At 41.2% G+C, this 23,708-nt stretch overlaps 1 protein-coding gene across 1 annotated transcript; it reads left to right on the forward strand.

Annotated features, from left to right (window-relative positions):
* Positions 1-6,772: 6,772 nt before the first annotated feature.
* On the forward strand, positions 6,773-13,849 carry PRRG4 (proline rich and Gla domain 4; the record flags this gene model as incomplete). The annotated part of the gene is made up of 5 exons (XM_084207399.1): positions 6,773-6,878; positions 10,041-10,204; positions 11,547-11,595; positions 12,333-12,468; positions 13,621-13,849. 5 exons carry the CDS (start codon positions 6,773-6,775, stop codon positions 13,847-13,849), a joined length of 684 nt encoding a protein of 227 aa, XP_084063525.1.
* Between the last annotated feature and the right edge of the window lie 9,859 nt (positions 13,850-23,708).

Here is a 23,708-nt window from a genome sequence, read left to right on the forward strand (position 1 = left end):
CCAGGGTCGGGATTAAATGTATGAGATGGTATTTCTTGCTGGGACTCTGATATTTGTCAGTTCTTATCTAATGTTACAGTCTCACAAACCCTGAGTTCTGCAGCACTTCACTCTAACAAACTAAAAATGGAGCCACATCTCTCTCTCTACAAGGCCTTTAAAGGATAAACTGTCCAGTTAAGAAATGGCACCTAAATTATTGTTACTTTTAACCCAATAACTAACCATGCAATGTGGAATTTTCTATCCAATCACACAAAGCCACCCAACCCAAGGAGAAGAAGCTGAAGAAGAAGGACCAACCTCCACCCTAAAACCTCCATCTTGCTTTATATATATATCACTATATTCTAAACCCTTAAATTCTAAGTTTTTCCCCCTGTGATATCACACACTTCTGTTCAAACTCCACACCCACAATCCCAGTTCTGCCATTCCATTTTTGAAGCCTTCTCCCCGGCCTCAGGTCAAATGCAGTGTTCTCTGGGGGGTCAGTGCCTGCCAGCACAGAAAGTCTGAAATTCTCAGCTTCCAGGGTTCCAACACCCAGTTAGAAAAAGAAAAAAGAGTTTCCTTACCTTGAGAAGGAGCCTTCTGTGTTTCAGTTTGTACCAGCTGCCTCTGGTCCTGTCGCTGGGCAGAGAGCCTGGCTCCAGCTCCTTTACGTCCTCCCATCATGGATGAGGCCAAGAGCTTTTGTCCCTGCCCAGTGACCTTAAATACCAAACCCAACTGGGCTCCTTTCACTAATCACAAAGTAGCTCACCAAAACACAACAAAACTGTATCAAGAGAAGTCAGAAGCAGATTTTCATCCTGCTGCTAGAAGGTTTTGACATTATTCTTTTTACCCTATATTTGTATTTACCCTATATTTGTATGCTCCCATATATTTGGGAGCTCGTGGTTTCAAAGGAACCAGCTTATGGTGACAGTTTTCCAGAAACCATTTTGTGGAATGCTGACATCAGGACATCTATGTAGAAGTCTCACAACCTAATAGTCCTTCTCATGGCAAAAAAAAAAAAAAAAAAAAAAAAAAAGTTTGGTCTTATTAAACTTGCTGCATCTAAAAAAATTTTGAGCAAGTGCCCATGCAGAATTTTAATCCTGTTAGAGGAGCAGCATTCTCAGTGCCTGCAGTGGGAGCTGCCAGCAGTGGGCCCATTACTGAAATCAGAATGAGGATGTTTTTTTTTGTGTCCCCTTCAGCACTGGTGACATTTCTATTCCCTCTCAAATAAATACAAAGGTACCTTTCAGGGCTTAGCTTCACGTTTTTCCTGACCCTCTTAAGCATTTTTAGTTGAATAACTTTCCCATAAAGGTTAGAATATTATGACAGTAGGCAGCTTTATTAATTGAATGTATAATTACTTTTGTTATTTGTGTTATTACAAATGTCTATGATTATTTCTGACCAATACGAATTATCTCACAGCCTAGTGGATAATAGCCAAGTATTTAAATTATGTGTAGGCTTTCCTAAAATATTTTTGAAAAACCATGCCTGAAACTTAAGTTTCATTCTGAAACTTAACAACTGACATTAACATGTGCCTGCCCCTAAAATCCTAATTATTTTGCAACTAAACCCTTATTATTTTCCATGTTTGTTGCTTTTCCCTCTACACTGCCATAGGATATTTGTGCCAGAATTTTACTTTTTCAATTGGAAAAATCACTAGCAGTCTTCTGAAGGAGGAAAGCAACAACTTCAACAGAAGTTAATCAGCTAAATTCAGTTTTTAATCATAAAGAATCTCATGATGAACACTTAAAAGATTCCATCATGTCTTGTGGGGATGAAGAAATAGCCTTAGCTAAAAATGAAATTATTCGTGTATCTGAATTTGAGGCATATTTAAAATACTACTATAACATCATTAAAAAGTAATGTTGGTTCCAAGTAAAGATTTACTTGATGATAGATTTGTCAAAGACCATATATATAGAACTTATTACATCTTTTATTAGATATAATAAGTATATTATATGTTAATTATATCTTTTATTAGATAAAATATATTTAATAAACTATATATTGTTTATAACTGCTTTATATCTTATCTAATATTAATATATTTAATGTGTAATAAAATATGTATTATATTTTATTATATATAAACCTTATTATATCTTTTATTAGACCAAAAATTTAACTGAAAAACCAGGCTTTTCTACAGGAAGTTGCAAAGGACACCAGTGAGTAGTCAAGAAAGGAAACTTTTTCAAGTATGGCCTGATCTATGAAAACCCTTCCCTCATGCATGTACTGTTGGAATGGAATACCAGATTTCTCCAAGATACTGATATGGTTCACTTGCTTGTTGACATGTTTATTCCTAAATATGACAGTCAAAGCCCTTTGATGTCAACTGTTTAATCTATAATTAAAATCTGTTACATTCAATTATCTCTAGCAAAAAACCATTATTCCTAAATCAAGCTGCCTCGACAGAAATTTAGTTAACAAACATAAGAACTTGCAATAGTTTTGTGTAAAGGACAAATCTATACCATGTGATTCAGGATATCAAATAAACTATTGGAAAGAAACCACCAGATACACACAACTCCACATATCCTTGATAAGGGGATTTGTAATTCTTAATTACACATTTATGTTATTTCATTATCAGATCAACTGATAAATACTGCATGAGAGACTGAACAGTAAGAAATTTATTACTTGAATTATGGTAGGATATATTTACATCCAAATTCCTCCTAATCAAAAATCAGTACAGCATATTATTCTTTGCTATGCTGGAATGAATACCTGAATAGTAAAAATGAATACACCACTATTTATTTGCAGCAAAATAATCAGTATATTCAAAATCAAATGATCAGTGCATAAACACAGATTGGTACCATCTTCCTTTCGTAAGAGATACACAGTCCTGGTTCAATTCAACAGCACCGTATTTAATTTCTCCAACAATATTTTACCAACCATCACAGCAACAAGTGAAGTTCTAAAATACAGGTAAATAAGTGTAGTAGCTAGTACAGCAAATATTTTTAGAAACATGAATTGTGTATTTACCCAATGTTAAAAGCAAGTGATGAAAATTAATTTCCTATTTTCCACCTCTCCAAATATTTAAAATTATGTACCTATTATACTGTGTACCAGTATTTATCTGGAAAGGTTGATGAAAGTAATGTCTTAATTGATGGCTTCATCCTTCTGAGCATCTTCATTACACAGCTTGCTAACCAAAAAGTACTTCACAAGTAGCAAAGTTACATGCAAAAGGCACTTACTGCTCTGCCATGCTAAAAACTGCATATACATGGGAAATACTCTATTTAACCTCAGCACCCTTTTTTACTTGTCATTATCTTTTCTATGATCTGCATAACAAACCAGAGCTCAGACATACTTCTAGTCATTACCTACTGCATAAGTTTTCCCACATCCATTTACTTGCACAGCCACCCTGAGTGAGGATTCACTGCCAAAATCACAGAGCTGGAAACTCAGTCTGAGCTCAGAGGGACACACTGGAGAAAGTTACACTCTCCTCCAAAGCAAAAGACTGCACTGTCCTGTTTTCCCAATGTATAACAACTTTTTTTTTTTTTTATTACATCTCAATAATAAATAAGCTAGGCTGGTTTTCAAAAACCTCCACCACACCTGCACAAACACCCATGCACGCACAGACAGAAGAGACAATTTTTTTGCTAAAAGCTGCACAGTCAGAAGCATTTGGGTAACCACTGGTGAGTGTTAAAGCTCTGAGGACCTCTCCCAGCAGAGTTCTGCTGCTGCATTGCTCCTCCACCTTCGGAGCAGGGGTGAGATACAGCAGAGAGGCTGGATGGGGCTGATCCATCAGTCTCAGTCCACACCTAGAGCCTTCTCCTCTGATAGGGGCAGGGCCAGGGGACGAATTCATATCCACTCCCCGGAAGGCATACATGAGCAATTCCTAAAATCTTTTCCCCCCTCAATTAACAGTGACAGACAATGCTGGCATAACACAACGGAGATTACCTGCTACTCGTACAGCAGAGTTTCTTCACACCAAGCTGTTGTTACCACACAAAACAAGTTCCCACATTGGCATGCAGGTGTTTTACTTACACTTAAATGCACCACAGAGCCCTTGTACATTCATGCCCTTGCACTGGAGCTGTCAGCAGCTATTTCACAGCTGGCACCACCCTCTCTGAGACGCTGAGGCAGGAACTCAGCATGAGGGTTGAGCAGAGGGACATGGGACCAAGCTGTAAGGCCCTTTACAAAGTAATGGTAGTTTCTCCTGCCTTCCAACAAGTAGCAGCTAAGTATTCGTGTCTCCTTAGTATTATCTAGATAATAAACAATCTATACTGTTTTCTTCTAAAATATTATCTTAGTTCTCCACTGTGTTATAAGCACCTACACAATCAGAATAGAGAATTTTCTGTTGAGAGCTCCACCAGCTAAAAAGCACTAGAGTCATCCCAGCTGGTAAGTTACATGTTCATCAAGTACCTCTAAACGGCAGCGTGTTGATGTCATAAAGTAAATATTTAACTACAGTCATCATTCCTCCAAACAGTTGCCCTTATTTCACACATCAGAAGATTCTGTTTTTCTCCAGGGAGCTTCTGATCACTTCCACTAGTGTTATCCAATACCCTCCCACTCTACTCTTTCCTGTTTCTGTATATACAAGTCACTCCAGCACTTAAATAAAGAGTACAATCCAAAGTCACTGCTGGAGACACACAAGCACAGACACAAATCACTGTCAGTCCCTGGATTGCCTGGTAGCAAAATCAGAGCACTCACGTATCCCCAGAGTTTCTTTGATGTACAGCTTTTAACCCAACCCAGCCTATCCCAAAATTTTTCACATAGTTCATGCTCCCAGCACGCAGGATTAAACAAATCCTTACAGCACTTGTGAAGCTTCTATCTCGTCCTTTGGAGAAGCCAAAAGAGCCGCAGATCTATGTGCTCAGCCTGGCCTCTGCTCTGGGAAGGAGAACGATGGGAGCTCCTGAATAGGTGTGTGGTGGTGCAGACCAGCCTCACGCATTTCAGGGAGCCACTTCTGCCCCCTTCTAGGCTCTAAGGTTTAGGTTTAGCGGCACTGACCCAAAACAAACAAACAAAAAAAACCCCAAACAGTAAAACGCATAAACAAACCAAACGGAAAAAGGAACAAAACCATTGTTTTCACATATGTAAAGCTACTGCTGCCTGGCTCGGAGTTTGATGGAGACAAGGCTCTCTGATGGCTAAATGCTTCCTGATAGGTAAAGACTTGCTTCACCGCGGAGCAGCAGCACCTCGCTGCCGCGCCCGGCGGGGGAGGCGCGCCCTGGCCCCGCTCGGGCTCAGCCGCAGCCGCCGTGCCATCGGCTCTTTCCTCCAGGGAGCAAAACCCCCGCCAGCTTCTCAGCCCGCCGGTAACCCAGGGCGCAAAAAGCCAGGCTTGGCAGAAGAAGGGGTTTGCAGGAGCAGAAAGCACCTGCTGCCTATGCCGGGGTCCGGGCCGCGGCTGCGAGGTCAAGCAGGCGTCTGGAAACAAAGCCCAGGGTAGCGCCTGGGCTAGAGAGAAAACTTCTGCAGCAGTCCCGGCGCTCCCCATGACCCCTCTTTCCCCACGCTCCGGGGGCGTTTCTGGCCCGCCCCGGGGCGGCCCCGGCCGGGCTCGGGCAGCGCGGGCGGGGGCGGCCCCGGTGCGGCCCCGTGACTGCGCCGCGCCCTTCGAGGGAGAGGCTGATCCACACCGGGTCCGCACAGCCCGGGAAAGGCTGTCCCACACCTGATCCGCACTACCACGGAGAGGCTGATCCACACCTGATCCGCACAGCCAGGGAAAGTCTGTCCCAGCTCTTCATTCTCTCGGATCCCGCCGCACAGCCCAGGGAAAGGCTGTCCCAGCTCCTCATCCGCACAGCCAGGGAAAGGCTGTCCCAGCTCCTGATCCGCACAGCCAGGGAGAGGTTGTCCCAGCTCCTGATCCGCACAGCCAGGGAAAGGCTGATCCACAGCTGATCCGCACAGCTGTCCCAGGGAGAGGCTGTCCCAGCTCCTGATCCGCACAGCCAGGGAGAGGCTGTCCCAGCTCCTCATTCGCTCGGATCCCGTCGCACAGCCCAGGGAAAGGCTGTCCCACACCCGGCTCCGCACAGCCAGGGAAAGGCTGTCCCGCCGGGACAGGTAGGGCAGCGCAGGCTGCTCCTTTTGTCCCGGGCGCTGCTCGGGACCTCGTCCCTCTCGTCCCGGGGCTGGCAGAGCGCTCTGCCCGGGCCGGGAGTCAGCGGGGCGGCCCTGCCGTGGCCCCCAGTGGCTGTGGCACGTCCCCGCCTCGGGTGGGGGTGTTTTTACCTGTGTCGAGTGGCTCCGTGCAGAGTTACGGGTTTATTTCACGCCCCTGACAAAACGGGCTTTGTACCTGTTCCCGTCGGGGAGATTTGGTTACCTCCTCCGGCAGCAAAGGCTCTGCGGCTTCAGAGCCCACCTGGGGCACCCTGCGGGGCTCTGTCCCCGTCCATTCACTCTGTTGGGCCGGGGGAGGAGAGCAGGAGGCGGCGAGAGCGGTGACATGTGCGGTGTTACACAACGAGAGCTCCGCAAGAGACAGGCAGGACCAGTTCGGGTCGGTGTCTCTTCCAGGACCGGAGTGCGTGTAGGTGCTTGCGCTGGATGACTTCACACAGAGTCAGGATTCACTCAGGGTTCATCGCTGACACTTCAGAGGGTTGATTGCGCTGTCGTTCCTGGTTAACTCACGTTAGTTTCTGTCTGACAGATCCCGGCCATGTTCGCGGTTTTGGTGGTGCTGTGTCAACTGCATGTGACGGTGCTGGCGTTTCCTCACTGCCCTGGGAGATTAAATAACTTGAAGCGACCGGAATGGAAAGATGGTAACTTAGTTTTAACGTGGCTTTGTGCTTTCCGAAATCGTTTCTAACTTTGCTTTGCTCGCTTCTTTAGTTGTTCAGTTATTGTTGTTTTGGTTGTTGTTTTGGGTTTTTTGGCGGTTTTGTTGTTTGTTCTTTTTGTTTAATTGTTTGAGGTTTTTTTACTTCATGACAAAATTAGGCTGCTTTATGCTTAATTTCATATTCTTTTAATACCTCTTGCTGAAATGAGCGATAATTGACTTTGGCGTTAATATCAAGTATTCATCAGGTTTTGTAGTAACTGCAGATTGGGACAACTGAAGTTTTTCCAGCCCTCTGGGATTATTGTGGTTGATACAACCAGAATCCCATCAAAATTCAAAAAGTTTGAAACCTGTGTTAAGACAGTATTGTTTTGGTACTATTTGAGCACGTCACAATTGTATTTGTATATCTGAAATTGTTTTGTATTTGAAAGGGTTTATTTGGTTGGTTTTCGAAATTGATATTTGCTCTCAATGCCAGGCCCCCTTACAACACCTGGAAAGATAAACATAGTGCTGCTTTTGCAGTTCTTCCCTGTGGAGGGAGAGAAGTGGGGAGGAGCTCATATAAAAGCAAATAAGTTCCCCTGAGAGACTTAAACACTAGCATTTAATGGTTAGCGTTTTAAGGGCTTCAAAAATAAATTTCTGGCTTAGCTGTCCAGTCTTCTCAGGGGACAAAGAGTGCTAAACCTTAAGACAGATTTTAAAAAGTCATCACATGGAGCAGGAGGCTCCTTCAGGACAGTATGAGGAGCAGAAACCATGACTAGCAGAAAAATGCTTGTGACAGATGATTTGTTAAAATCCATCTTGCTCTGGGCATAAAACACCAGGCTGCCTCTTCCCTGTGAGCTCCTGTGAAACCTCTCTCCTCACAATAGGCCCAGACCACTCCTCCTTTAAAGACAGAGTTGGAAAGAGAAGTATCCAATTAATATCAATATAATATTAATATTATAATATCCAATAATATTAATATCAATAAAAGATTGGAATATATATATATATATACACACATATATATACATATATATATAAATAATCCAATAATTTAGCAAGAAGAACAGTTTCCAAAGGCATGGGGTACCTGCATTGAGAGGTTCCCCTTCAGCATTTTCTGAACATCTTTGACCAGCAGAGCTGCTTCACTGAGGGTATTGTGTGGTTGCATTTTTAATTAAATGCTGGGCATCCTAAAACTGTGTGGTTCATTTTCTCTCAAACCAAGGACTGCAGAACTGCATCTAGGTCCCTCACATTTAGGGCTCAATTCAAATGCATCTGTTTCCTTCTTCAAATACTGTTTTAATCACCAGGTAGCAAGTAAGTTGGAGATGGAGATATGTGGCAAAGTGAAAAATGTGCAGATAAATGGATAAAAATTCTTGAAAAGAAAAAGTGGGCCATGTATCCCTGGGAATTGAGGGTTCTAGGCTCCAGGCAGTTTGATTATGCATTCCATTTTAAACAAAATGCACGAGTTCTCAAAGTTAATTCAAAGGACAGCTACTTGCATGGTAAAGAGTTAAACACTACTGAGCAAAACTGAAGATCTCTGCTTCAGAACACTGAAGTTACTTTTGTAATTTGCACTGAACCAAGAATATTCATAATATTTTTTCCCCATGTAATTATTTTCCCTTTCCACTTGTGGATTTGAAGGAATTCTGACTTTGGTTTTGGCTTTTGTTTTTGTTTGTTTGGGGTTTTTGTTTGTTTTGGTTTTGTTTTGTTTTTGTTAAGTCCTTTTCTCTGGTTACTCTTTGGGAATAGTATAAATATTTTAAGCTTAGATTTTCTTGCAATTGCTTTAGAATAACAAAAACAAATGCATGTGCACATGTGCAGCTGCTTCAGTATACAGTGTAGCAGTGTGCAAATTATATAAGTATATGCTGTCATATTCCTTAAATATTCTATCATATTAAAGACATAAACAACCAATATGTAAGTTATGCTACAGTTTTCCCAGTTTTCAGAGAGCAAAGTGTTATGAGATAGCACTGCAAGATCTGACAATGAAAATTCCAGAGCGATGTGATAATCTTGCCAAACAGGCTAACAAGAACACAAAGCTAATTTGTAGCTGAATAACTTTATCCTGAATCTCATCTCCTTTATCAGCCATCCTGCTTGGTATGTAACAATGCTGTTTCTGCATTACACTTGCAAAAATAATCCTCTTGTCATTTTGCTCAACCAAATAGCCTGAATTTCATGGACATAGATTAGGTTTTCACTAGAAATTTGGTTTTGCCTCCTTTTTTTTTTTTTTTTTTTTTCTTTTTAAATAAGAAACTGTAGCAAGAGCAGGCTAAAACTTGACTATGGAAAATGCCTAGTGAGGAAATGCATTCCTGTGTTCCAAAGCCTTCTATAATTTCACTCACTGTTCTGGAATCTCACCTCACCACTTACTCCATGAGGCCTCATGGAACACAAAAGAAGAGAATCTCTTCTTTTCAGAAGTCTTCAGAAATGCATGTTGTCAGTAAAATTCATATCATGGACAAATTCAAAACAAACTTGGCAATAATGCAACTTTACATAAAATTTAGTGCCACAATTGTGAAAAGAGAATAATTGTAGAATGACTAGGAGTCTGCTGATGTGATTTAAAAACTAAATTCTGTAAATAAAATTTGGAACTCACAGATACCAGAATATTGATAAATGTATATTTGTTTTTTTCCTTCCCCCCCCCCTTGTCTCCTTCCCCCAAAAGGTCAGGGCGTTGCTTACTTTGCATCTGACTGACTTCTGCTTTATGTGACAATTACTCTGTTCTTAAGAGCTCCACTAAAAACTGATGCTCACATCCCACCAGGGGTCACACCAAAACTTGACCAACAGTTCTCATGACAATCAGATTCTCTTGGCCAGGATAAAGAATAGCTGAGATGGCTTATGAGAAAGGCAAATACATTTATTTTATGTTACATAGTTAGAAAATATAGTAGTGAAGAAGACATTTTAGGAAGAGACCTTGGTATTTCTTTCCCTGGTATGTAGCTGAGAGATGCTAGAGAAAGAAATTATCCCAATGTGCTCCTTTAAAATCTTTACTATTCTTTAAAAATACCAAATTTAGCCTTCCTGACTTGTTTTAAATCAACTTGATTTTTTTTTTCATTAGTGTTCACATCTGCAAGGGAGGCCAATTTATTCATTGGACGACATCTTCTGAACAACAGATTCGATTTTGAAGCGTTCACAGCTGATAACCTGGAAAGGGAATGCAATGAAGAACTCTGCAATTACGAAGAAGCAAGAGAAATTTTTGAAGACCCTGATAAAACGGTAGCAGTTCAAATTGAATTTAATTTAGTGAGGGAAGTTATTGGTGAAATAACCATAGTTTTGTACACAAATTCTTGTAAGGTAAATTTTTGTACACAAATACTGTAACTCCTCTAACACAGCACTGAGTGATGGCTACTTATTTTGTTCTAAAATCAGATATCCCAATTACATGGGGTTCTTGCTTTAGATACACGGGGAATGCACTTGAATATGTTGAATAATGTCTTAATATATGAATAATGCCTTAATATATGAATGTTGTCTTAATATATGAATATTATCTTAAAGACTTTAGATGTGGACTTTAATTCTGCAAGCAAATAGAAATGAAGCTTCAGAAGTCCCACTTGTGGCTATTCCTAGATTTTTCAGACTTCTGGATTTTTAGTAACTTCTCAGCATCCAGTTTAAATGCTTCACATTATTCATTATCAATGTATTAATTGGCTGACTGCATCCTTGTGTCATGCTCAGAAGTGTTTTGTAAGAGGCCAGTGTGGAGCAAAGCTGCAGAGTTCAGCTATTGCTGAGTATTCCTGTAGCACCACATTCTAACTCCCCACCACGCAGTTAAGAAGAAACCTGGTAAATAAATATAAATAGCTATATATAGATATCTATATATAGCTATAAAAAGAAATAATGAGAAACCTTTCAGCTCAGTAAAGGAAGGTGAGGATTGTCTGAAGACTTGTTGTTGCACAAGCAGCAAGACTCTCTTGGTGATTGTAGGTGTGCTCTGCAGAAAGAGTGAGGAATGCACCCCTGTCCTAAAGGTGGAAGTGTTAGCTTGCCATTGCTAACAATTTCCTAAGAAAAAGTCAAATTGCTCAATTGAAATCTTGCTGGAGTCTTTTGCTTGGTAGCAAAAGTGAAAATTATAACTCAACACATTTAATGCCTGATGGTCATAAAACATTAAAGTTTTTCTCCTAAATTAATCCCACTATTTTTCCTAGCTGATGTGAATTCACATGTTGGAATTTTAAGAATTTAACTTTGCCTCAAATACTGTTTTGTAGGGATTTGCAAAAAAATAATTGTAAGCATTTTTTGGGGTCAGAATATACCCTAATTTCTATTGTAATCTGGCAGAAATATGAGGTAACACTGTACAGTTAAATACACTTTTTTTCTTTTACCAACTGGGATCTAAGAAATTTTAATGCAAAGTTGTAGAAGAAAAATACCCTGGGATGAGTAAATACAAATCCCTCAGCAGGAGTTATTTCTGTTTATGCCACTGTTATATTCTGCCCAAGGTACCATATTAAATATAAGTCAATAGGCCTGCAACTTATGTATCTCATATAAATTGGATTCCTTTTGGGTTTTATAGATGGATTTTTGGAAAGACTATTCAACTAAAGGCCCTAAAATAAAAATAGGTAAGTCATCTTTTTACTTTTTTATTATATTGCAATATTTTCTGGTTGTTTATAATAGTACATTCTTAATAGATCATGCAATCTCTTAAGAAAATCAGAAATTATCTTTTTACTGAAGATCACTGTGAACTGTACAAATATATTTGATTTTCTGATATGATAAAACTGAAGCATCTTAAAGTGGGATCCATTATAGGTCTGTAGTTAAAAATAATAATTTCCTTGACCTTTATTTCCTTTATTACACAATTGGTAAACTTTGCAGTGATTCTGTGGCTGCTGCTCTGGTTTGGTTTTCATTTTTCTCCCCCCTAGTTCTTTAATAGTAATATATAACAGCCTGATTTAGGCTCAGAGTAGTCTGATGCCAGATAATTTTAATAAATTTAATAATTAATTAATTAGGGTTTTTTTAATAAAATTAGTTTTATTTTAATAAAAATTTGTCAGTTTGACCTGATCAAGGTCACAAGTACATGAAGGAATATTTGGAAGGCTTTGGAAGACAGGCATCTCCACAGCTTCATGTAGAGAAAAGGGGGCATCAACTCCCTTTTAAGCTGACTGTGAATGATTCTCCTGGGTTGTGCTGCACAGATTTACAGCTTCTTACAGCAAGTTAGACATTTGTGGAAGGAGCAGCCTAATAGCAGTGCAAAAGTCGTATTTTACAGCGTGCACTGCAGGCTGGGTAGAGGGAAAGAGCCCAATGAAAATCACCGGTGTTTTCTCTCCAGGTGATGAGGCACTACAGAAGATTAATGTCACAGGACTGCTCATCAGCCTGGTTGCTGCTGGAGTGCTGTTGTTTGTAATTGCACTGATTGTCTTCTACTGCTGCAAGAGCAGATGCAAATCAAGGCAACCACCGGGGTAAGGAATTTCACGGCTTAAAATACCCAAACACACACGAAACAAACTCTTCCTTAAGAGTGGCATTTTAAAAATCAATGTGGGTCCGTCTAACTATTGTATTCTCAGAAAATCCAGTGGAAGTTCTAGTTCTTACTTGCCTAGAAGCAAAGTTAAGTGAGCACCAACAGTAGTTATGCTGCAGTTAATAACACAAAAACATAAAACAGTATTGCACACCCAACCTTTGGGTTTGCCTTTTTTTATTGTGTGTGTGTTCTTAGTTTCAAAATATTCTTACTAAGATGATGGAATAGTTTTAGTAGGTGGGAGCCTGCAATGGGAAGTCTAACATGCTCTGTTGGTGCTTTCAAATAAGCTGTATGCTCTCATGGCACGTGCTGTACCTCAGATGTGAAGCAGTTGTGGTAGTAGATGATGAAGCAGTTTGGAGGAAATGCTTTTTTTACCAAGTCTCTACTCCTGAATGCTCCTTTGTCCTAATCTTGAAAGGAATATAAAAGGATTCTGTGCTTCCTCTTCCCTATAAATTTCACATCACTGAGCTATTCTTACCCTGTGGTTTGGAGAGAGTATTTGGCTTCTGGTCTTTATGATCAATGAAGGTATGGTTTTTCTCTTGTGGGTTTTTTTTGGGGCTTTTGTTTATTTTATGCTTAAGACTTAATTGTGGCATTCACATTCTCTGAAAAATCCCTTTGCCCAGGATTATTCTCCTGGGAAGCTGAGACGCCTCAGAGAGAAAGAAAACAATTCTTATCCCATTTGCTTCTCCTGTGTTGTGCTCACATGTGGAATGTGTTTGGAGACTGTTTACCCACAGGTGATTGTTTCATTGGTTTCTGCTGTGCGTTGTTTTCACTCAGTGGCCAGTCAGGGCCAAGCTGTGTCAGGACTCTGGAGAGAGTCACCAGTTTTCATTATTGTCTTTTTAGCATTCTGTAAGTATCCTTTCTCTATTCTTTAGTATAGTTTAGTATAGCATTCTTTAATACAATACAGTATCATAAAATAATAAATTAGCCTTCTGAGAACATGGAGTCACATTCATCATTCCTTCCTTCATCTGGGAACCCCACAAATACGATACTTCATCTTCTCGCTTCCCTTTAAAGCAGAACTTTCCACTTACCTGCTGTTACCTTTGTTTAGGTACCTGGGTTATGTGAGGAGCAGAAGAAGGAATTCGGCCAACATCTTCAGGAGGCACGAGGAGTTTTCCTTGAACCCTCTCCCCGTGGGAGCCGAGGACTCGGAGCTGCCCACCTACGAGCAGGCGGTGACCTCCGGTGGCCAGCACGGCGTGCCCCCACCCCCTTACCCAGGGCCCCCCAGGCATCCTCGGCTCTTTAGGAAGTCCATGTCCCTCCCCGGCCCCTAGGCACAAACCTCCCGCCGGGCTGGGGGGGGGCTGCTGGAACATAACATGCTTTTGAAAAAAGTGCGTGCTTTCCTTGCATATTGCAAGATGATTTACAGAAATGTGAAAGAGCTTCTGGACAACGAGGAAGGAGGGAAGTTCCCATTTGGGAAAAGAGGTCACCTGGCACAAAGGCTGCAGGACTGTTCTTTGCACAAAGGCACCGTGCCGAGAGGAGAGAATGCAGAAGGAGCAAGTCTTGTACTGCTGCCCTCTTCCATATGAGCCATCCCATCAAGCTATTGATGTTTCATTAATAGTTTCATCTTGTTTTTCTTCGGAAAGAATGGTGTTTTAATTGCTCATATTGGCACTAGCTATTTTTTGTGACTTAATACTTTAAACACCATAAGAAGTTTGCTTTGTTGTTTGACATATTCACTTTGCTGGGTGAATTTTCTATTCATTCTTGTAATAGACTTGAGTGCAAAAATTATTTCATGGCTTGATCTGTCAAAAAAAATATATACATATGTGTATATATAAAATAGTACTAGTGGATTACACTGGTTTGGTTTAGACATTGCTGGTCACATGACTTAATTTTTTGTATTTTCGTGATCATAATTTTGTGCTAAAAGGAAGCATTTGTTATTTGGCACACTACCAATTCAGGCAAAGTACCCTTGCATCAAATTGGTTTGATGTGGAACAAATACCAGGTCAAAGAGAGGAAATAGAATACTGTGGGCCAGTGGAGGTTGAGCAAAAAGCCAGAGATTTGTCCCTTTTTAAAAAGCTACCCAGGTTTCACAGCTAATGTTTCTTTCATAGTTTAAAAACTGAAATGCAGAGAGAGACATTTAACTTTCAAGCCAAAGCCTGACCTACCCCCTAAAAGCACTTTAATAAGTGTGTCTTGCACTACAGGGATGACAAAATGATACCTTTAAGTAGAATGAAACATCATATTAGATCAAAAATCAAGAGTCAAATACTCCTGGGAGTTATTGGTTCACTGTGTCTGGACAGTTTCTGTATCTACAGCTGTAGCCACCATGAATTTTACATCTGATTAAAATATCAACCCCCACCATTATGATCTTGCTGAGCAAATTGCTGCCCATCACTTGTGTCCCCTCCTCAGCACAGGAAGCCAGAGCAGAGGGTCTCACAGGAAACATGTCAGGCTCTCCTCTTGTTTGACAGTGGCTGTACAGTTAAGGCACAAACAATTTAAAGAATTTGTTAAGATGAAACAAACCCACCCCTTTTTTCCCTCTTATTGAGTCAATGCTGACAACAGCAAATTGTATTTCAATTTGGTGCCTGCAATTATAAGTTAAAGGGTTAAGGGTTGAAATGAATATGAAATATTTCACTGAATCTTATTGTTTTTAACATTACTGGAAGCTACAGTGCTGTTGAGTGAGATGCAGAAAATTGGTCTGAGATTTTCAATCTGTAAATGTCTTTGTAATGATGGAAACACTTCAAATCTTGGAATGTAAAGGGGGTCCACTGACAGTGCTACACAATGAAGTCTTGCTCTTTGAAAAACAAATACAATGCAGTTGGTAGCAGTGCCATTGGTGTTCCTGTTCACAAAACTTCACCATTGAATTTGGCTTTTGGTGAATTTCTCTTTTTTTGTTGAGAGATGGGGGAATCCCCATGTTGGGATGTTTCAATTCACTTTTACCCCACTTGTGAAAGCATTTTGAAGTTCTGTAAGACTGAAATAAACAAATTGTGTGAGGTCACTGTTGATAATCAAAATACAAGGTTACAACAAGCTATGCAATCATAAGCTTGCAAAAAACATTCTCCCATCTTTCCCTTTCATTTAGCTAACAATTTTTAAATTTTTTAATGTGCATTTTGAGCTCTAGGGCACACTTTGACCTAGACTTTTCCTGGGACTCAAAAATTACTAGCTAATGGAACTGACAGGAGCACTGCAAAGAAAGGGATTTCACAGGGCTTGTGACCACTCAGAGATTCTTTAATGTTACTACAGACACCTGGCAAAGCCAAATTTTAAATGCACTACAGAAATTGTACAGAATCCCATTAAATCACTGGAAATTTGATTTTTCTACTGTTCCTACAAATTATTTGCAGCTGATTCCATGCAATACAAGCAAAAATCTCGTTCTTCATAATTAATGAAAAAACTTAAGAGGGTGTAACTGTTAAACATCAATGGTGTAGTGCTTTGGACAGTAAAGTGCCCTTTCAGTAGAGTAAAACACTCGAATTTACTCAAGGAGTCTGCACCTTAGACCCTGAGAATGCACAGGGCCTGACGTTCAAACACTGGTTGCACATAGCGCGATCATTTGGAAGCCACATCCTGCCTTTTGCAAAGAAGGAGCAAAGTTTAAAATATAGTTGAATACAGTGTAAACTTACCTCTCCTGGTAGAGGGACAGAGTTCCTTTGAATGGCACTTGTTGGGGTTCAGTTTGTTTTCCTTCTTTCGTGCACTGACTCCTGGCCCACTCTTACCTTGTATCTTGTCTCTCTTTGGAACTCATGGTTCAACAGGGTTAACAGAGGGAAAATCAACAAGAGACAGACTATGGGGAGTTATGAATTTAGATTAAAATTCAAATTCATTTATTTTGCCACACTTGCAAATCTTACATGTAGCTTCTTTTGAAAATGGAGTCGCTATTAGAATACATAAAGCAGCAAATTACTTTTAACAGCAAATAACCCTGACAGAGACCAGGTTAGATTGGATATTGGGAAAAAGCTCTTTACTGTGAGGGTGGTGACGCACAGGCTGCCCTGTGAAGAAGCTGTGGCTGCCCCTGGATCCCTGGAAATGTTCCAGGCCAGGTTGGATGGGACTTGGAGCAACCTGGTCCTGTGGAAGATATCCCTGCCCATGGCAGGGTGTCTGGAACTGGATGATAAGGTCCCTTCCAACCCAAAGCATTTTGTGATTAAGTAGGAAGAGGAGGAGGAAGATTTTTGAGGAGTAAAGCAGCAGCAAGTTAACTTAACTTGTATAGAGATGTAAACTATCAGTGTTTTGATTTTGGTGTTTCTTTCCAGGACCTTTAGGAAAGACAGTGGATTTTAAGTGATTTAACAGAAATCTACCATGACAGTTGAAAACAGAACTGTCTAAACAAAACACTGGTAAACACAAATATTCTGTTTTAAACATGTCACTATAAGTGCTGTTAGCCATTGCCTTGAACAATTTTCCAGAACAGCCTTTTCAGCATCACAGAAGATTACAGCATGCAACCTTTTACAAAACAAGACAGTTTAATAATTAGGGCAAATAATAAGGGTCAGGACAGTGATCTCTGGCTGTGTCAGTTGAAAACTAAATCACTGAACCTGCTTACTGCTGCAATAAGAAAGCCTGCTATGTGATCTATCAATTATGCATTTATAGGTCAGGGGGGTGTTGGGGTTTTTGTGAATTCATTGGAACAGCAAAACCAAAGTGCCACCTGGAAGCGCACTTCTTCACCACAGCTGATGAAAATGTGAGCTCTGAAGCATTTGATTCTGGTCCTGTCAAGGTTTTTATTGGCTGCAGCTGAACTGGGATTGGAGCAAAAAATGAGATAACTGATCACTTCAGGTAATAAAAAGTGTAATGCTCTGCCAAATTCTTTACCACAATGCTGTTGCCAAACCCAGTTCAGAGTATTCTATTGTTATAATGATGCTCACTTCTATTAACTGGAATGTTTCAGTCTGATCTGCCCTTAAAAGTTATATTTGATATTTGAAAAGCATAGCAAAATTCCTTATCATCCCTCTGATTATCAGCTGTGAATAAGATTAATTTATTACTTGCAGCTTAGCAACACTATTTCTAGCTTTAAATAAACCATCAAAGTAATAAAAAACCCCAAAACAAGCAACAAACCAAACTTTTCTATCCATAGCCTCCTGCCAACAGAAGCTTTACTGCTGCTATCCTTGCTTGTTCCATGTGTTATAGAGAACAGGAAGGAAATTTAAAAACCATTTTCAAACACTTCAAGCATGGTCTTTCCATACTGTAAACATCTTTCAATTAATTCCTGTCACTACAAATTTATCACTATCCTTTCCACAATAAAGAACTTGCATGTGTTTTCCTCTCAAAAATCTTAAGCAGATCTTCTCAAATAACCTGTTCTTTATTCAGCTATTTTTGACTATTTCCAGTCATTTCTGAACTGTATAAACAATTACTTAATCTTATGAACATATTTCCTTCTACTCATCTCTCAGAACATCTTGAATGCACTTGTCACTGGCTATATTGAATTCTAACTTTGATTTCAAGTGCTGTCATATTTTGGGTGATGGGTAGCAATATTTTAAGCTCTGCTAGTCTCTATATTATTTTGTAAAACAATTTCCAAATAAATGTTTATATAAATTAAGCATGGCAAAAGAGAAAATGCTAATTTAGCCTATGATTAAAAAATGAAAAAAACCTCTGGCAACCCTTTTGATTTCTTTTGAGTTGTAATAACTCTTCTGAAAGCACTTAAAGAGGGGTTAGAGGAAAATGGAGACAAACTTATTAGCAGGGCCTGTTGTGACAGGACAAGTGGTAATGGTTTTAAACTGAAAAAGATTTAGACTACATATAAGGAAGGGGGTTTTTTTTACCATGAGGGTGGTGAAACACTGGCACAGGTTGCCCAGAGACGTTTAGGATCCATCCCTGGAAAGATTCAAGGCCAGACTGGATGGGGCTCCATCCATGAAGGTGTTCCTGCCCATGGCAGGGGGTTGGAATGAATGACCTTTGCAGTTCCCTTTTAACCCAAACCATTTTACAGTTACATGCCATATAGCCCTTATTGGTAGAGAAAAAGGGCTATGGTTTGTTTTCTTTAACATTGGCAATTTCTACTCTGGACAAAATCTTCCTGCTCCACTGCTCCAGTTTAGCTGAGCATCTGAGGTTCATGAACTGCAGACACTAAAGATGAACTCCTCAAGACTTAACCAGGTGTTAACCCTTCCATCTTCCTTGACTTTTGTCAGGCCTTTGGTGAGCAGATTTAACACAATGGTATGACCAAAAAATACCACTTTCCTAGGGGTAGTGAAATAAGTAAGATCCTCCCAGTAAGGAGCAGGACAGGCATACAAAAGCAAGGCAGGAAGCAGGAGTTCCTCATGTGGTAATGGCAATTTCAAACTGAAGTGTTGGACACATGATGCAGTGTGTGTGGACTTCCTCAGAGAGGTAGGAGGGCAGCTAGACAGAGAAAATATGGAGCACAGTGAATTTCACTGAATTAAGCCACTCGATTTACAATCTGGAAAAAATAGTCAGAGCTGTGTTTTTTCTTCCAACCATACAAGAGGAGCTGAGCTCCCCACAGACTACCCAAATCTCCTATATTTGAACATCCAGTGAAGCTTTTTAACCAGTCAACTGAACTGATGTTTGAAATACAGCTGATGGGATAGATGCTTCATTTTCATTAAGTGTCTTGGAACAACAGTTCCATCTTTCATTCCATTTATTTAAATTAATCATGGCAAAAGAGAAAATGCTCATTTAGCCTACGATTAAAAAACGAAAAAACCTCTGACAACCCTTTTGATTTCTTTTAAATGGCGTAGGTAACACTTTCTTCCATGATATGGTTGGTAACACTAGGTGCTTTTCCATAGCACCCAGACTACTGAAGCACTGAAGCAGAAGGGGCCATCAGATGCAGGCACCTTGCTGCCTACATTCTGGGAGCCTCACATTCTAAAGGGAGCAGACAGACTTCAAAGCATCTGAAAAAATATTTCAATCTAGAAAGTGGTGCAGTTAAGCATAAGTTTTGAAATGGCCTCGTTTTAACTTCTGAAGCTGTGCCTACTTCATTTAAGAAACAAGAAACACCTCTGATTACTCAGTAGAATTCAAGCTTCAGTTTAATTTCTCTAAAGATCAGCAAGTATTGAATACATAAACATCCAACATTTCACGTTAAACACCCAGCATTGATACCATACAAAGGAAAATACCTTCTAGTAAGAGTTAAAATCAAACACTCCCTATTAATAATATGAGTTTGTTCAAGATCAAAGGTTTTATTCAGGAATTTTTTTTTCCTACATGTCATTGCACATTTCTCCCACTTACCTTATACCAGTTCTGGTCCCTACTAGATCCTTTCATAAATCATCCAGTGAAAACATAGACAGATTTCTCAGGACTGGGTGATTTGAGGCAACACAAGTGCAGTGGTGGCACCTTGGAAGGAGTGGAAGCACATAACCAGGAGGAGGATTGGGAACAAGAAGGAAAGAAGATCTTTCTCCTCACTGCTGCAGTGAGCTTTCCACCAGCTCCACTCTTTTGTCATGTCAGAAGTCAAGCATTCATAGATCAACTTTAGCCCAATAAAATGAATTCTGAAGATTTTTCTTAATTTGTTTGTACACATACTCAAGCTTTCAAATAAATGCACAGTGCAATGTAAGTGAAGAAATTCAAAGGAGAGCATTTGCTGTGAGGTTCCAAGACAAAGTGTGCTCCTGGAAAGGCAGCACTCTCTTCCCTATTCACACGTGTCTTAATGCCTAGCTTTATGTTTAAAGAGGCCACATGCCAAATTAAATGCAAAATCTAATCTGTTAAAGCAACTGCAATTTTCTGCTTTGGTCAGAATCACAATTACAACAACAAACAACGCAGTCAGTGATTAATAGCAAGCCTAACCAAAACTCATGTTATTACTGCCTATCTGATCTACTCACTCATTCCTGCTCATGCAGGATACCACAGGCTGGCAGCAGCCACAGCCTGCACAAAGGTGCTGCCTCCAGGATGTGTAGCTGTCCAACAGTGCTCAACAGAAACACGCTGCAGAAATCTTATTTTGTGCAATTTTCACAATGTGTTGATACATCAGACCAAATTCAGCTTTGGCCTGAACTTCTGCAAACTTCATCTGATTAGATACATTCAAGTTATTTGATTGTTTTATCTTTGAAACATTAGTTTTTGAAAAAGAATGTCAAGTCTCCAAAACAAGTCCTCAAGTTTCCAAACAATTGTGAAGATTCGTTCTCTCAGCACAAGGCTATTTGTTAAATTTATTTCTAAAGCTTTTGTTGAGACATGGTTAGCCACTCAAAGCTAAGCACTAAGGTGTTGTTGTATGTTAGCCAACTATTTATGATACTGTGATTGTCCTAAAATAAAGTACTATTATGTGCTGAAATACAATCCTTTTTGTCCACTTGCAACAACCAAGCTGTAATCTCAGACTTGCACCATTAACTGCACGCTCTGCCCTTAACTGCTTTCTTCCATCAACAACAGGTGAAGCTGCTGATCCAGCATGTGCATCTGACTGTTCTTCCATGATCCTTTCCAGTCCACCAAAAATTGCCCTAAAGCACACTAAGAATTTTGCTGCAAAGCCCAGTTTACAGGTTTAGCTGAAAGCCTCTTAAAGGAAGAAAAAATATTTTGGCACAGAAATGCAACGGAAGAGCCAGAACAAGACCAAGACCAGGCATCACCTGTTACGGAAAAGCAAAGTACAGGAGCAATGCTTTCTGTGAAAGAAGGGGGCACTGGGGATACAGAGACATTGGAAAAACAGCGTAGAGCCAGGTTTGTCGTACCTGCAGTGAAAAGGAAGCCAAAAGCATGGGCAGGAAGTGCTGGCCCTGTGAAGAATCACCACATGCTGCCCCAAGCACAAGGACCCCAGTGGTGCTGGCCTGGTGCTCTGACACCCATGACACCATTAAGCCTGTAACATACCTTGTAGTTCTTCTGCATAGCCAGTGATGGAGGGGCTTGACAGCTGGCCTGCAAGCAAAGCTGAGTTAATAGAAGAAATAACAATTGATGATTTTTGAGTGTATCCATAGCAAGGAAGAAGACAAGGCTGTCAGCACGGAAACAGATTAGAAAAGATACAGGAGAATTTTTGTAAGCTAGACTATGTGCATAAGTAGATGTGTATACGTGCCTTATTAAATTTCTGTAAAACTTTTGCCAATTATATTGATGCTAATTGCTTTGCACCAATGAATATAGTGATGTAGTTAATGCCTTTAAGATCATGCTTTGTTAAGAGTATATAAGCTGGAGAACGCTCAGAATAAAAACTTTTTCTTCTTGGATCCTGATCACGTGTGGGTGTGTCACGTCAGACCTAACAGTGACAGCCAGTCTTGTACATCCCATCCTTCAGGGGTGCAGGTGACCCTCCTGAAGGATGGGCTGCCATCCAGAGGGACCTGGACAAGCTCAAGAAGTGGCCCATGGAATTCTCCTGTGGTTCAACAAGGCCAAGCGCTGGTGCTGTACCTGGGCCAGGGCAGCCCCTGGTGCCAGTCCAGGCTGGGGATGAGCAGATCCAGAGCAGCCCTGGGGAGAAGGACTTGGGGTGCAGGTGGGTGAGAGGCTGGCCATGGCCCAGCAGCGTGCAGCTGGAGCCCAGAAAGCAAATCCCAGCCTGGGCTGCACCCAAAGCAGGGGGAGAGCAGCTGGGGAGGGGATCCTGCCCCTCTGCTCTGCTCTGCTCTGCTCGGGAGAGATCCCAGCTGGAGCTCTGCATCCAGCCCTGGGCTCCCCAGGGACAGGGACCTGCTGGAGAGAGCCCAGAGAGAGCACCAAGATTAGAGGGGATCCTGCCCCTCTGCTCTGCTCTGCTCGGGGGAGATCCCAGCTGGAGCTCTGCATCCAGCCCTGGGCTCCCAGCACAGCAGGGACAGGGACCTGCTGGAGGGAGCCCAGAGCACCAAGATTAGAGGGGATCCTGCCCCTCTGCTCTGCTCTGCTCGGGGGAGATCCCAGCTGGAACTCTGCATCCAGCCCAGGGCTCCCAGCACAGCAGGGACAGGGACCTGCTGGAGGGAGCCCAGAGCACCAAGATTAGAGGGGATCCTGCCCCTCTGCTCTGCTCTGCTCGGGGGAGATCCCAGCTGGAGCTCCTGGGCTCCCAGCACAGCAGGGACAGGGACCTGCTGGAGGGAGCCCAGAGCACCAAGATTAGAGGGATGGAGCACCTCTCGTACCAGGACAGGCTGAGAGAGTTGGGATTGCTCAGCCTGGAGAGGAGAAGGCTTTGGGGTCACCTAACTGTGGCCTTCCAGTGCCTGAAAGGAGCCTGCAAGAGAGGTGGAGAGGGACTTTTACAAGGGCATGCAGCGGCAGAAGCAGGGGGAAGGCTTTACAATGAAAAAGAGTGGCTTTATATCAGATTTAGGGGGAAATTCCTTGCTGTGTGAGTGGGGAGGCCCTGGCACAGGCTGCCCAGAGAAGCTGTGGCTGCCCCATCCCTGGAAGTGTTTAAAGCCAGGTTGGATGGAGCTCTGAGCAGCCTGGGAAAGCAGAATGAGTCCCTGCCCATGGCAAGGGAGATGGAACTGGATCATCTTTGAGATCCCTTCCAATCCAGGCCATTCTATGACTCTATGATATCCAACATAAAAAACAGTCACACTCAACTCAAGCGCTGGCCTACATTTTTTCTGGTAATAGATGTAAAAATTCTAGCACACTGTGCGACAAAGAAGCTAATTAATAAATATATCAGTTACAAATAAATACATTGATGCCAGTCATTAACTGGAGCGTGATTTTGGCCCTGGATCTGTGATTGCTATTTTGCTTTAATTATGATAAAATCACAGAAAATTGCCAACTACCCCTTAGCTGGATCCTGCATTTCATTTGGTATATGCTCATTCAAAACATGTAACCAGACCTCAAAAAGCAATATTGCCATTCAGCCTTGTGTAACAGTGAATGATTTAAAGAGAAACAGGAAATTTTCCTAAGGGGCAGTGTACATTAGCTCACATAGTTCTGCAACAGAGCTGGCTTGATTCTGGTTGAAGCATCACACAGGCAGAGGAGCCCAACACTGTCAGCAGA

This window comes from Fringilla coelebs (assembly GCF_963513975.1).
Source record: "Fringilla coelebs genome assembly, chromosome: 6".
Taxonomy (NCBI): domain Eukaryota; kingdom Metazoa; phylum Chordata; class Aves; order Passeriformes; family Fringillidae; genus Fringilla; species Fringilla coelebs.